A 15,237-nucleotide genomic window follows, 5' to 3' on the forward strand; every position below is an offset into this window, starting at 1 on the left:
AGGACAATTGGAGGTGTGAGTTCAGACATTAAATATCCCAAGTCCAAAGAGTTACTGCCCATCACCCCTGCTTCATTTCAAAATCAGGGAGTTAAAATAGCAGCACAGTCTCTCCCACCTAGCCACAAACTTGTAAAAATGAGGGCTGGTATTCCAGGAGATGCACACTAAGTTCAACAAACAATTACCCTTCCAGCTTACATGGTTGTTGTTTCAGCACTACCATATAATAAGCTTCCCATTACAAAGACTAAGAGAAATACAAAGCAACTACAATCAGAATCCAACTGCAATTAGAATCCAAAAATACAATAAAGTCATCAGTATTACAGTTTCTGAACATTGCAGATTCTGAAAACCAACTTATTTTCTCAGTTTCACAATTACTCATTTAAAGGGGTGCCATGCTGAAAAATAAGGTCTAAGAAATTCCTATTAAACTTAGCCAAGAAGGAAGTTTTAAGCACAAATAACATCTCCTGACCTTAAATAACTATGGAGGAAAAACAACCACAAAACCAACAAAGAGCATTTCAACTACTTTGGGGAAAAAGACAAAAGGAAGGAGAAATACTGTTGCATGAACATCTTTGTCTTCATTAGGATATTACTTTTAGATAGCAAGATTAAGGAAAAAATTAAAGCCCAGCTTTAGGTGTAGAAAGTAATATGGCAGTCTCTAAGAGACTACTCAATGCATTTGGTGATTTTAGCGCACGCAGTCCTTAGAGAACATTCAAGAATGAGCTAGCAGAAGTTTCTGTACAAGCAAAACTGCTCACTTGCTTACAATAAACACCCAGGGATCAGGATTTGGGGCTTGGGGGGAAGATGGTTTTGGGGTTTTGTTTTGTTTTTTTTTGTTGAAATTTAAGGGAAGGACCTGAAACTCTGCTAAGCCTATAGCAACAGTTGTAAGCATCCAGCATTCCCTGTCCTCAGAACTGTACCTACTACACTGAAATTAGAAAACCTTTAAACACTGGTCAGGAACACTAACACATGTAATGCCTTTCTAGATGAAGGGACTAGATCTTCAATCCCCAGGAAATTCCTGATTCCTTTCAACAGATCACTCCTTCACTTTTGTCTTCCCACGTACCACCTACTCTTGGAAGAGCTGAAGTCTGGGGGAGAAGGGAGGTTGTACTTTGCACTACACAAAGCAGCAAAGCAGAGGAAGTTCATAAAGAGAGCTAACCATTAACTGCGTGTTTTCCTTTCTTGCAAAGTTTGAATGTTATCTGCCAATGTCATTTGCAGCCATACAACAAAACATAAAATAAGCATATTTTCTCAAGAGTAGCAAATCATTAAATACAGTGCCTAAGACTTAGCTGTTCATGACAGGATATGGTAAGTTACAAGTAACATTACAAAGTTATGCAGATGCCTGCTGCCCTCCGCACTGTTGATGCTGCTGGCTCTTTGTTATAGCTCTTAAGGCCACCCTCCACTGCAAGCTATTCCAAGAAGTTAACCCCTTTTTGTCCAGCAGTTGCATCTAGACAATAAGCCTAGTAACCAATAGCCTAGCGTACTAAGGCTGTGTAATAGCTGCTCAATTTATATTCGCACTAACTGACACAACTGCTACTCAGCTCTGTACTTTAAGAGACTAGTCCTATTGGCTACTTATTGAAGTAACACAAGAAATGCAGGCAAATCTTTCCTTAAGTCTCTAAAAGTTATTACTTAATATTAGGAGTTAACAATCGGATCCAATTTTAAAGCAAGCTTTTAGCAGGCAAATAATGGGAAACACTTGCTTCAGACTTTTTATGGACATTTTATCCTTAATAGAAACAGACCTGTCTTCCAGGGTGTCCGGGGTTCAGCAGTAGCAGTCATTTTTCTCCTACTTAGTAGCTGGTGTAGTGCTGCGTTTTTGACTTTCAGCCTGGGAACAATACTGATGGTTTTAGTTGCTGCTAAGTAATGATTACTCAGATCAAAGACCTCCCTAGTCTCATGCTCTGCCAAGAAAGAGGGGAAGCTGGGAGGAAGCAGAGACAGGACACCTGACCCAAACTGGCCAAAGAGGTATTCCATACCGTAGTACATCCTGCCCAGGATGTAGAACTGGGGACAGTTACCCAGAAGGGTTAGATCACTGCTCGGTGTGGCTGTGTATTGGTTGGTGGGTTGTGAGCAGATGTATTCTCTTCCCTTGTTATTTCCCTTATCATTATTGTTATTGGTGGCAGCAGTAGTGAATTTGTGTTATACCTTAGTTACTATTCTTATCTCAACCTGTGGAAGTTATATTCTTCTGATTCTCCTCCCCATCCCTCTGGGAGCAGGGGGAGGAAAAATGTGGGGAGTGAGCGAGTGGCTACATGGTTCTGAGTTACCAGCTGGGATTAAACCATGACAGAGAGCTAGCAACTGTAGTACACTAGCTCTTACACACCCATGCTCAAAATGAGGTTTATTTAGACTGAAAGGCACTTCTGGAGGTTATCCAATCTGATCCCCAGCTGAAAGCAGGGCCAACTTTGAAGTCAGCTCAAGTTGCTCAGGGTCACACCACAGTCAGGTTCTAAATATTTTCAAGGACAGAGATTCCACAGCCTGTTTTAGTGCTTCATTCTGTGTGGGAAACCATACTGCTAACATGTTATTAGAGTCCCCCTTGTTGCAGCTTGTGACTTTACCTCTTATCCCTTCCCCGTGCACAGCCAAGGAGACTGTCTTTATTTTATCTCTCAACTCCTATTCAACATTCCTAGCCAGCAATTAGGATTCCCACTTTAGACTTCTCTCTAAGCTCAACAACACACTTCCCTGCCCCTCTTCATACATTACTGTGCTACTGACTCCCTACTTAGAGGCCTTCCACAGAAACCTCAGGATCTGCCTTGTATTTGGGAGCACAAAACTAGACATGCTACTCCAGATGCAGTCTCACAAGCTCTGAATAACAGAGACTAATAGCATGCTTCAATTGGTTGACCATGCCCAGTATGCTCTTTTACACCGGAGGCACTTACAGACACATGAGAAATCCTACTACCTTTCCTGTAAAGCTGCATTTTACCAGTTAGCACATCTATGCTGTTTCATGGGGTCATTCAACCCCAGAAAGGCTTGTCATCTACTCGTGTTGAATTTCATGAAGTTCCTGCTAGCTATTTCTCCAGACCATAGACATCCCACTCAATTAGCCCTGGTCTCCAGCATATCAAGTACCTCTCACAATCTGGTAGCATCCACAAACTTCCTGAAAGTGCACTACTGACCTGGGAGAGGGGCTGTGATGCAGACAAACTGCCCTTGCACTGGCATGCCACCAGTAACAAGCCTCCCCCTGCACTTACTACACCTGATCAGAACCTCTTGAATCTATCAGTACACACAATTTTTCACCCATTTAACACTTACCTAAACCAGCTCTCCCCAGCTTGGCTATAAGGACAATTTAGGAAACCTTGTTAAAAGGCTCTCAAGGTTACTAACACCCAGCATTCTTTCTTTCCACATCTTCCTTCTGCCCTGTGTACTTAGAGTTGTCAATTCAGCACCTCTTTTTAGAGCAGCCTCAAATTGTGGAGACACCCTATCTCATTTTCCTCACTTCAGTTTTCACCTTATTTGCAGCCACATCAATTTATCACACCTAAGCCATACCTCTCCAGCCTTGGGAAACACAGCTGTAGAGTTGCTCTCAAAACACATCACCAAGGGAACTTGAGCTAACAGCTGCATAGTCCTTCCCTCTTCCTGTAAGGCAGAACACTCAGCAGAACGTATAAAAATCTTACATGCAGCTTACACAAAAATATGTCTCAACAGCAGATTACATTTGGATGTGCCAGAAGGTGACATAGGCTACTAAACATCCATGTGAAAACACTGATGCATCAACTGCGATAATTAATCTGGTTATAGTCAAAAACCTTATTACTTTACAGCCACCATACCTAACAATTGTCTGTATAGAAGCATAGAATTGTTTCAGTTGGAAGGGACCTTAAAGATCATGTAGTCCCAAACCCCCACTATATACAACATGTACAGAAGCTTGAACTACCTCTGATACCACCAACAGCTGAAACAGAGCTACAGAGAACTTTGTATATTTCTTCCTATACAAGATAGCCTGGATAAATTGTAATACTGCACTGGCTACAGTTATATTGCACATGCTAATTACCAGATGTGTACTTTTATGATACCTCAGCTGCTAGTAACACACTGAAACTTGGAACAGAACACATTTAAATCTCTTAAGAGCTGATTAATGGCATGGTCACAACCATCATCTTGTCGTGGTTGATTTCTTTACACCTGTAGTCTGCTTTAAATGTTGAAGTACCTTAATGAAGTCATAACAATGTTACCTCTGTTTCAAGACAATTTACCTTTTGAAGACAAAAGTGCATTAAAATGTTTAAAGCACAGAAGAAACATCATCGGTGAAGAGCTGAGCAGTAGGGTTTCATAATGCAAATATTAGCAACCTTTACAAACATGTTCAAAAATGGCACTAAGCTTAACAGCTCTTGATCTTTGCTCCTCTGACCTCTAGTAATAATATTTAGTAGAGTTGAATACACATTTTTTTTCTATTGTGGCAAGTGCCAACACTTGATGTAAGAAAAATCAAAGTAATATCAGGAAAAAAATTACCCTAAGTTAACCCAAGTCACAAGTTTTGCACCCTCAGTTTCTCTGTCACTATGAAGAAGTTCCTTGCATTTAATGTAATTTAACTTACACTTGACTAAACTGACTTGCTCTACCAGATTATGTACGCTGATAAAAAATTAAGTAAAGGTAGTTACCCAACTTGACCATAATCTCAACTTCTTCACATTCTATTTCCAGCTCTCCTTCATTGGGCTTTTCTTAAGACTACTGGCCCCAGCAACTATTACTTTTCATCTTAATCATATGCAACATGAGTGGTATTACAATTAAGAAAGAAGCAACAGAAGTGAGCAAAGAACACTCACACGAAACAGGATTAAGACAGATTTCAATCAAACACTAATTTTTAATCTTCTAATTCAAGAGCTAATGCAAATAACAGATCCAAAAGTAACTAATAAATTCCTCAAGCTAGACGAGTTTGTTTTTTCAACTCATCTGTATGCACACCAGCTACTGAGACCTGTTTGACTAACCTTTACTCACCTTTTAGCAAGCATTAATTTTTTTCTGGTAGTAAACTACCATTTCAAGGACCTCAAATCCTACATGTGCCACTGCATTACAGTGCTAGAACTGGTACCTTTCAAGTATTGAGAACAGCCACTTTAGGAAAACCTTCTGTCCAAACTAATTCTAGAAAGTTACAATGGACAAATTGAAAAACCACTATGTAATACCAGCCTTGACTCATAGACAGGAGAAAAACAATGATCCCTGGAGACATACAAAGATACTTTAAATGACAGATGATGAAAATGTGATGGGAGGAAGGAAGGATAAGCAAGAGCCATCTACTACTGTAAGTAATCCTAGTACACCAGTCAACTGAAGACAAGCTATGCTTGACTAGCGTGCATGCTGAGAATGCCAAAGCATGCTATTTTAAGGTATTATAAATTCAATATTGCTTTTACTTTAACACACAACCAAAAAGAAGCAAAAACATTGAACAAAATGCAGCAGTGATAAAAGAGTATAGACTGGAAGCTTTTTACTTTTCACTACTTGAACTACTACTGACCTTCTTGATAACATGACAACATCAAACTTGACCTACTCAGCTCCCCACACCTGGGAAAACAGAAGTCAAAGGCTAGGAGATCTAAGTTTCAAGACTTCACAAGATTTTTATTCTTTTAGCTCTTATTCCAATGTTGTTCTGTTGGCAATTCAGGGACAGGAAAAAAACCCACAATTTTTGAGTTCACATTTGAAGCAGTTCCAAGTCTAGAAGTTAATTACCTGAAAAGAATGAGGAGAAAAATAATTCTGGAAGCATTCACCTATTGGTTAACTAAGAAAGTCTGCTTGTTTGATGCTTTGACTAGGACTTGAAGTTGCACTATGCCTTGAAGCTCTTCACCATAAGCCTGTGTACTTAGTTGGGTAGTAAGCAACCACTAGCCTACCTTTTCCAGAGCCAAGCCAAATACTGGCCATGAGCCCCGTCTCAAGAGTCTTACTCATACATATTTACACCTCATTTCAACCCTCTGTTTTACACCTTCACTGTCTGTTCAATCAGGGGAGTAAAACAAGCTTTCACCTAACAACTTAATCATATCTCTTCACTTTACAAGCAGAAACACAAACATTTTCCCAGACATCATCTTTAATACACATTTCACTGTTTATTGGCTTCTTCTCTACTTCCTTGTATTTTGTCAACATTCAGCTTTTCCCATCTTTTCTTTCTTTCTTAGTATTCTTGGGATTTCTTCCACAACTTATACAATACTCTTTTCTAGTCAATCTATCTGCTTCTAACCAGATGCAGACAATAGCATTAATGACCCCTTCACCTATAATCAAAAAAATCTGGATCAACTGATCTCATGCCTAATCCAGTAACTCATCCTCTTCTCCATCCTCCCAATAAAAATACATTACTGCATTCCAAATAGCTATAATGTGAGGTAATGAATACAACTGTCCTTTAAATAAGTACTTCTCAAAAATCATGGTTTAAGTAAGCTAACCCTACCAAATGCCCCATACAAAACTGCACACAGAACCATAAACTGGTTTGGGTTAGAAGGTACCTTTGAAGATCATATACTCTGTCTCCTCTTCAAACAACAACAACACCCACCAACAAATGGCATAACAAAACAATAAAGAATTGCACCTATAGCTGTTCTTTACTAAGAAAATATGGCCATTCAATTAGTATTCAATTATCAGGTTTGTGAGAAACTTTCTCTCAGAAACTTCTGCATTTGTATCTACACACCACTTAGTACAGCAATCAGGATTAAAGGAAGTTCAAATAATTCAGAATCAATACAACAGGTTCATTCAAAGTTGGAGACAAGAAGCTCAAGTACAAACAGTGCTAAAGCAAAGTCAATTATCATCACACAGCTCATCTTTAAGGGGCAACGTATCAGCACTCCAGAGCAGGCAGACAACACGAGTCATCTCAGCACTCTCACTTCTTTTCAGACTCACCTAACAAGTCTGTAGCCATAAGTTCTGATAAAGAACTCTGGACAAAGTTGCCTTCAACTACAGGACAGTAGGTCAAGCTACCTCCACAGCAACTAACAGATACAACACATGATGGAAAGTAATACTCATCAAGATTATTGCTCTTAAACAGATAACTGAACCAGCACTAAAATAAAAGACATTTACTAAGAGCACTACAAGTATTTGGCACTTGGCAAGATTACCTTCTACCCATTTGTATACCAGGTTTTCTATTTCTCTTACCCTACTTCCATTCACTACTGATTTTGTTTCTAAAACCTGAGATTTACACTTTCAGCCCTAGAGCTTGTAACTCACTTCTTTGAGCTCCACAAAAATGCTACTCATTAACCCCACACACAGCTTACTAAAGCAACATGCTCCTCCTCCCTTTTTCATAGCTTTTACACCTGTGATTTGGCATACCTTAAGAGCTCTACCATCAGCACCTGAAAGGCAATCAGTGGGTACAGATGCTCAGTAAAGGTAATTTAGCTTCTCCTGCTCCAGAAGACCCCTTTGTTTCCCAAGATTAGCCTAGGTGATAATACATAAAGGGGACAGATTTGACCATATTTCTAAATTTTTACTGAAAAATCCAACCTAGATTTGACCATATTTCTAAACAGGATATGTATCTGTAATCTTACAAGAAATAAATCATGCTAGAGCTTTTTTTTTCCAGTATCAAGTCTTCATATTCCATGACAAAGTTATTTAAGGAGGCGAGAGAGAAACACATTGCTCAAATCAATACAAACTCATCAGCTTTACGTAGCCTAAGAGTCTAAATCACCACTATCCTTTTCTAATACTCCAAGGATTCAGATATTAACTCAAACAACATTACACTTACAATTACACGTAACAATTCTGCTCAGTTTTTAACTCATGCTTAACATCCCATAGAACTTGGCAAAAACGACCCTTTTCACTGTGTGCAAACTAATGAGGCACAGAAATTACAAGGAATTAGTTAACTTCGCAGCACACATGTCCTCATGTACAGCAAAGCTGAAAGGACTGACCACATACTAAGCTATTTAACAAAGGTTATGATGTTCGTTACAGATGGCACACATCTCCTCTAGTTCAAAGCTACACTGCTATGATGATATTTAGTACATGCTTCATCGCATCATGCCCTGTTCAACTGAGCAGTAAAATTACTTGTACATGTAAGCCTAACTTGCCAGTTTCACTTCTCCAAGAAGAGCAGTAATTAAAGCAGGTCTGTTTTTATTAAAAATAAAACCAGAAGGTTCTGGTATTTCAGATCCCAAATAAATTTTCCCTCTTCATTCCCTCTGCAGTTTTTGGCTTTGAGTGTTTGGGTTTTTCTCTCCTTTTTGGCATACTTCTCTGAAGAATTACAGATCAAATGAAATATTTCCAACAGTCAGTCAAAATGATTGCATAGAAACTGATTTGTTTTTGTAGTGAAGTTATTTTGCTAGGTTTCTGTTTGTTTGGAATCTGTCATGCCTTCTTTTCCTAGCATTACCAGAACTGACCAACTGGTAGGAAGAATAATAACCAAAAGTAGTCAGCAGCTTTGGTTTCATTAACCTCTGATCATGCTCAAAATGCATTTAAGAGCACTTTTAAAAGCCACCGACATTACATGATTTTCCTCTCTGACTCACCTGTGACCGTTTACAGAGAAGGAAAACAATTGTGGAGAAGCTTCAGAAGAAAACAAAAGGACCTAAAAATTAAGATACTGATGCAAAAATATCTTTCCCTAATCCTTACCCCACAGTCCAGGAGTCACCAGTAGTTTAAGTTTCTGCTTTCATCCATACAGCATACTTCAAAACGTTGCACTTGAAAAAGGACATGATTTCTACACAACATTGCCACTCCTGGCAGATGCTCCGAATCATTATCAACCAAGTCCACGTGTGCCAAAAGGAATCTGGGAAGCCTGACATCTGAATTACACTCATTAAGACTAAAATAGCAAGCCTGCCCATGACACAGCACACGGATGTTCTTCATTGTTACAATTATCTTCACATTTACTTGTAAAAACAGCTTGGCAAGGTTATGGTGAAGACGGCAACTTCACCTTTTTAATGGCAAACGGCTGGAAATCACCCTGCAAAAAGCGAAGGGGGTAAACTGCTAGTGCAAGAAGTTTGTCAACCCTGTGAAAACTAAGTCTTAACTTAAGGCTTTGAACAGCAGCACCTCCTTAATACTGAGAAATCAGTAATTATCATCCATTCTGAAAGTTACATCATTGCCGGAGGGGGGAGACTATTACATGCAGGAGCACAATCGTTCAGCAGCAGTGCAACTCCCTCCCACAAAAAGCGTTTCTCGGATACTCTACAACTGCTTTATGGTGGCATGCCTCGCAAGTTCCTTGGTATTTTTATCCCATGAACCTCCAGAGATTACCTCCTCTAACTTGTTCCTCCTTCCTTCAAGAGGGAAAGGACACAGTGTATGCTATAATAAAACACCCTTGCCAATTATCCATTACTACGTTGGGAATACAACAGCAGGATGATGGTTTTCGACGTGCTTTTGCCCAAGTACACTTTTCTTCTCACCTTTCATTGGTGTAAAGATGACACTGTGCATGCAGTTAAAAAGAGGAAAAAAGAGGAAAAAGAGAAAAATAAACCGTGCTCTGATTTAGTTCCCAACTGCTTGTTTTCCACAGGAAAAAGCACGCGGATGGGGGGTTGGGGGGATGTAGCAATGGCATTTTCCTTGGAGCAGTCACTCCAAACCACAGGGGGGCTCCGCGCCGCCGTGCCCCCGGCAGTAGCTGCTCGGGATGAGGGTGATGCCGAGTATACAAACCCGCTCTCACCACGGGAGATAAGCCTACAACAACCACCACGAGGCTTAGAGAGGACAACAATGCAAGCCAACAGCACCAGCAGAAACGAGCGTGCTATTCTTCCTTGAAGTACTCCGGAGAACAAGAGACCCACCCTGCTGCCCTTCCTGCAGGCTAGGGGCGGAGAACCACCGCGTACGGCTGCGAACACACCGACCCCCGCCGCTCAGCACGGCAATCACTGCGCACGACCTCCGGCCAGACCAGAAACTTCCCCCGGCGGCATCAAGTCCGCGGAGACACCCGGCAGGGCGGCTCCCGGCCCCGGCCGTTAGAGCGAGTAACGGTCCCCGCCGCGGACACCAAACACAACGGCACAGAGAGCCCCGTTGCAAGCTCCGGCTCCCATTCCCCGCACCCTCCCCACTCGTTCCGGAGGAAGCTTCCGCGGTCCCGGCCACGTCCCACCCGCCAGCTCCGTCCGCAGGGCGCACACACAAAGTTTCCCTCAACTCGGCCGAGTCCCCCGGCGGTTCCTAGGCTCGGGTTTCTCTCCTCCTCCTCCTCCATCACCCGCCCCCTCGCCCTGCCCCGGCCGACAAAGAGAAAAAGTTTCACTTACTGCAGCAGAAGCGAGAGAAAACCAGCCCGAGCAGCCCCAGCCCCGGCCCGGGAGGCACCGCCGAGCGGAGCCGCCGCCGCTGCTGCTGCCGCCGCCGCTGCCACCACCACCACCACTGCGGGAAGGCACCGCCGCCGACCGCTGCAGAAAGTTCCTTGTTGGCGGACGAAGAAGGCGAAACGGGGAATCCATGGGCAGCCTCCGCAGCGGCTTCAGCCCCTGCCATGCTCGGGGCTCAGGCTCTCCGCCGCCGCTACGCCGCCCGCCCGCTCCCGAGCAGCCGCCGCCTCCCCGCACCGGGTGTGTGTGTCACTGAGCAGGGAGGCGTTGCGCTCCGCTCCCCGCCCTTCTCTAAGCGGGCCACACCACCCCGCCGCGGGCAGGGGGGGAGGGAGGCGTGTTCCGTGCTTTCCTACCTCTACCTCCACTCCCCTTACCCATTGCCACACTCCCCGGAGCAAGGCTCCTCGCTGCCCTCTCCTCCCGACCCTCTCTGCGGACCCGCAGATGCGGCCGCGCACCGGGGCGGAGGATGGGTGTCCCCTTGGCAACGCGTGCGGCGCTGGTGGGAGGGGGTGCTTCATGGTTCTCCCCCGGGGGGCTCTTGGTACGTCCCGGTCCGCCTTCTTCTTCTGCCCCGCCCGCCACCGCCCCGAGCATGGTCGGGGGCGTCGCGTTCCCCGGCGGCCCGGTCTCAATCAGTGTTCCGCTCTCGCCCTGTCCTCGCCGTGTTCCCCGTCTTCCCCCGCAGTCTCCCCGGCCTCTCCTGGGCCGCTTCTTCCTTGCAGTAAAGGGAACCTCTATCACTCGTTCTCCCAACCGCTGTCCTGCAATTGCCGGCTGAGGGGCCCGCTGATGCGGCTGAGACGGGATTTCCCCGGGCCGCTGTTAGTCCGCGGCCTGGGGACTGCTCAGTAGTACCAGCCCCGGGCCGGAACCCCCCAGGTATGGTGGGGGAATGGCCGTAGTTCGCTCCGCCAGGCGAGGACTGAGCGGTCGGGGCTGCTCTCAGGCTCCCCCGGAGGCGCAGAAGGGCCGGCGGTGCGGCTCCCTCTGTAGCAGGACAGGCTATTTCCTCCCGCTTTGGCCTTGAGGTGGCGAGTCCTGTACTGGTCTGATCGCTGGGCTCTTGGAAGTGGGCGCTCGGCTTCATCCCCAGGATGCTGCAGACAGGAAACTTTCCTGTCTTTGTCCCCTCTTCGCTTAAACCACCCACTGGCATCCCCCGTGAAAGGGATGTGATGCTGTGCTGGGGCACCCCTTGCCCAGCATCTCTCCGCCAGGATCCTGTCGGCGTCGCAGCAGCCGAAGGGGAAAAGCAGCCACACGGGTGCGAGAAGGTGCCGACCTCCCCCCGTACCCCAGGGGCCGCAAGAGATGACCGCACCTCAAGGCAGGCTCCGGCAGAGCTCGGGGGTCTGAAGCCATCTGGGAGAAAGAAACCACCGAGGAATACCGAATATGGCCCTGTGCAGCCTTGGCAGAGGGGCCCGGGGGGCAGCGGGGAGGCTGCAGTCACGCTAACGCCTGCGAGGATTCTTGGCTGTGGCACAGCACATAGCTTTGCTCTGGGTAAGGCTGTCACCCAGGAGGGCAGAGCAGCTCCGAGGGAGCGGTGATACCCCAGCCGCGGGCAGAGCTCTACTGTAAATGAGGCGGCAGGGCAAGGTGGCTGCTCTCCAGGCGAAGAGAAGTGCGTTTGCCCAAAGTCCGAGGAGTCCAGCCAAGGGATGCCTTGGAATCAGAGCAAGCTGTAATCAGGTCACTAAATTAAATGGGACTCTTCTAGGAAATGCTGCATCTCAGTACTGATCTGAACACCAGTGGTGGGGGCACAGTGTGAATGGATGGAACCCCTAAATCAAGTGTTTGACAGCAAAATAAGGAAGCTTGAAAGAATTGTGAGTCTTGCTTCTTTGCAAGCTAGGTGTGCTTTTTCATTTCAGATGCACACTGAGTAGCTGTATATCCTCTACCTGTTGCTAAGACATCTACTGGGAGCAGATCCCATGCAAGCCCCACATTTTCTGCAATACAGTGTAATAATTGAGAATTCCCTTCAATGGTGGGCATGAACAGCAGTTTCTGTCAAAGCTACGCATGGCAAGTTTATCAGATGCTCACAATAGTGTGTTCATCCAGTCTTCAGCTACACTGAATGTTTGCCAATTAACTGGCCTCATTAGTTTGTTACTGTGATAAAAAAGCTCCAGAATTCAGGCAGAGAGTTACTAGAGGCAAAATGCTAGCTGTGATGGATGTTCAATGTTCATCAACATTTGGCCATGCAGACCAGCATAATGAGAGGACTCAGAGTTTTGTGAAATCAATGTCATTTTGGTAGTCTGATCATCAGCTAATACAAAACTCTTCTTGTGCCAATTTGCTCTGGGACTTGGACTCAGGATTGCTTGGGTGGTACCCAGGATGTTGTCCAAAAGCATGTAAACAGATCTGTATGACTGCTTAAAGGAAAATGAAAGAGGTTTTCATTCATTCTACTACTTTTGAAGCCTGGTCTCTTGCCCTGTTGTTAGACTCTTTACCATTCTGATACAGTGGAAACCAGAGTGAAATTGGTATATATTCCACTAGGGCAATAAACCCAGATAAATATAATAATTAATCATTAGAGCCCAATTTTTATTTAGGCTAAGAGCCTTTTTTACACAGGAAAATTGATAAGCGTAATTGTAGCAGAATAATTTATACTGGTATGTCTTTGCCGATATAACATTCCAGGAGGCTATTTTAATTGGACGTAATTATTCCATTTCCCTGAATAGCTGAGTCCTATATAGATAAACCTCCTTTTATAGTTAACAGACAAAGCAAATTACATCTCATAATTACATTTACACCAAGTTGAAGGCCCTCTTAGGATGGGCAGGAAATATAATGGGGCCATAGTGTAATTGGGAGTGCAACCCTTAAAATCCTGTTTGTGACAACCCTAATCAAATTGTCATCTGCTGTAATATTTTCATTTATTCTCATTCCAAAACAGCCAAAGGCATTAAGTCTGTTTAAAATGAAATGTTTTGAAGGTCCAGTACCAAAATATGTACATCGACTCATGCAGGCTAGGGAAGCAAATGCAGTTTGTCATATTTAAGCAGAACTGTGCCCAGTCTGTAGGTAACATCTTCCAGTGCCAGATTCAGCACTGTTGTAATCAGGCATCCTGGGGATTTTGTGATACAAAAGGAAATTTGACTTCATGATATCAAGGCTAAATTTGGCTCCCCAATGCTTAGAACACTCCTGAAGGCATGATGCTCCAAACAATTAATCTTGCATGATATTGAATAGATGCGTATAGGACACACTGTCTCAATTCTTGTAAATCCGTTGTTACTGGCTTATTTTTTCCATAAAAAGATGGTTTTCCACAGTTGGCAGCAGTCCTGTTCAAAAGCATCTTTGAGCCATAGAAACACAAAACACTGTACTTTATTTCTGGTCCATATTTCCTTCTCTTTCTGGCCATTGTCCAACCCCCCTCCCCTTCCTTCCCTCTCTCCCACCCCCCAGATAGAAAAAAGCCCTTACCCTTAATTTAGGCTGGGGTATCTGGCAAGCATTTGCTTCTCCATTCTTAACCCTTTTGGTCATTTGAAAACCAAGTCCTGAAGCAGTGTGAAATTAACTTATATGCATAACATTTGAAGTGACGGCGCAAATTCCCGCTGGAATGAAGGGCTATTCACTTCAGTGGGAATCAGCAGAGACCTGTAGAACAATGTGCTTTTCTGAAAACCCGAATGGATGGGACGGGGCCTCCTTGCCGATGCTTGCTCACCACTGCCCATTATAACCCTTTAAAATGAAACCACACCAACCCAACCCCCCAGAAAATCCTGCCTTTTTTCCACGTGCTTCCAGCTGGATGAGCTGTTAGCCTGTTATTACACAGAGTTTCTGCTGTTTGCAAGTAGGTGGTTATGTTTGTGCATCGTTCCTCCAGCCTAAGTCAGTATAGTTGTGCCACAGTGAAACTGCAGCCAGAGTTCCCACTTTTTGTGCTGTATGGAGAAAGGTGCTTGTGCAATTCCTTGTCTAGAAAGCCATGGAAAAACAGCTCTGCTGGCTGTGCAGCAGGCATGATTGACAGCAGTGCCAGCAAGAACGTGGGCTGCATATTTATGTGCATGTGTTTCCTGACCCAGCAGTGGACTCAGTGCTCTGGTCATCTGTGAATGTGTTTGGGAAGGGCTTGGACAACACCCCACAGTGCAGATTTTGGCTTATCGCTGGTTAATTATGGTTTTAATAGTGTTGGATACACTTAGGAATTTTGGGGGGAAGTATGCTCTATAACCATGACACTATTAAGAAATGACTAAGATTAAGGATATAGTGTCAATTTGGATAAATAAATCATGTTTCCCAGCATATAGTATAATGCAAAATTATCTGGGTTGTCATCTCGTAGAAAAATCTATCATAATATTTTGCTTCAAATCATAAGCAAGCTTAGCCAAGAATAACATACATACAACCACATGATATATGTATAAATATATATTTGTCCAGTACTTTGCTTATTGAAGATGACATCATTAACTCTTGTTTTAACCAAAGACTATCCCTTTAAGGAGAAATCTGAGTGACTGACTCCCTCTTCATTGCACAGTAATGCAATTTCTACAATTAGAAAACTGGTTCTCTTACACTCAGAGTGGTTCTG

General features: G+C 44.0%; 1 protein-coding gene across 2 annotated transcripts in view; it reads right to left on the bottom strand.

Moving 5' to 3' along the window:
* NECTIN3 (nectin cell adhesion molecule 3) overlaps positions 1 to 10,822 on the bottom strand; it is a 61,258-nt gene extending 50,436 nt beyond the window's left edge. For both annotated transcript variants that reach the window (XM_034060103.1, XM_031045163.2), the window contains exon 1: positions 10,548 to 10,822. In XM_034060103.1, coding sequence (XP_033915994.1) covers positions 10,548 to 10,773 — 226 coding nt within the window. In that variant the 5' untranslated portion in view covers positions 10,774 to 10,822. The remainder of the gene's footprint in view (positions 1 to 10,547) is intronic.
* Positions 10,823 to 15,237: the final 4,415 nt, after the last annotated feature.

Source organism: Melopsittacus undulatus, chromosome 2 (assembly GCF_012275295.1).
Source record: "Melopsittacus undulatus isolate bMelUnd1 chromosome 2, bMelUnd1.mat.Z, whole genome shotgun sequence".
NCBI classification, from domain to species: domain Eukaryota; kingdom Metazoa; phylum Chordata; class Aves; order Psittaciformes; family Psittaculidae; genus Melopsittacus; species Melopsittacus undulatus.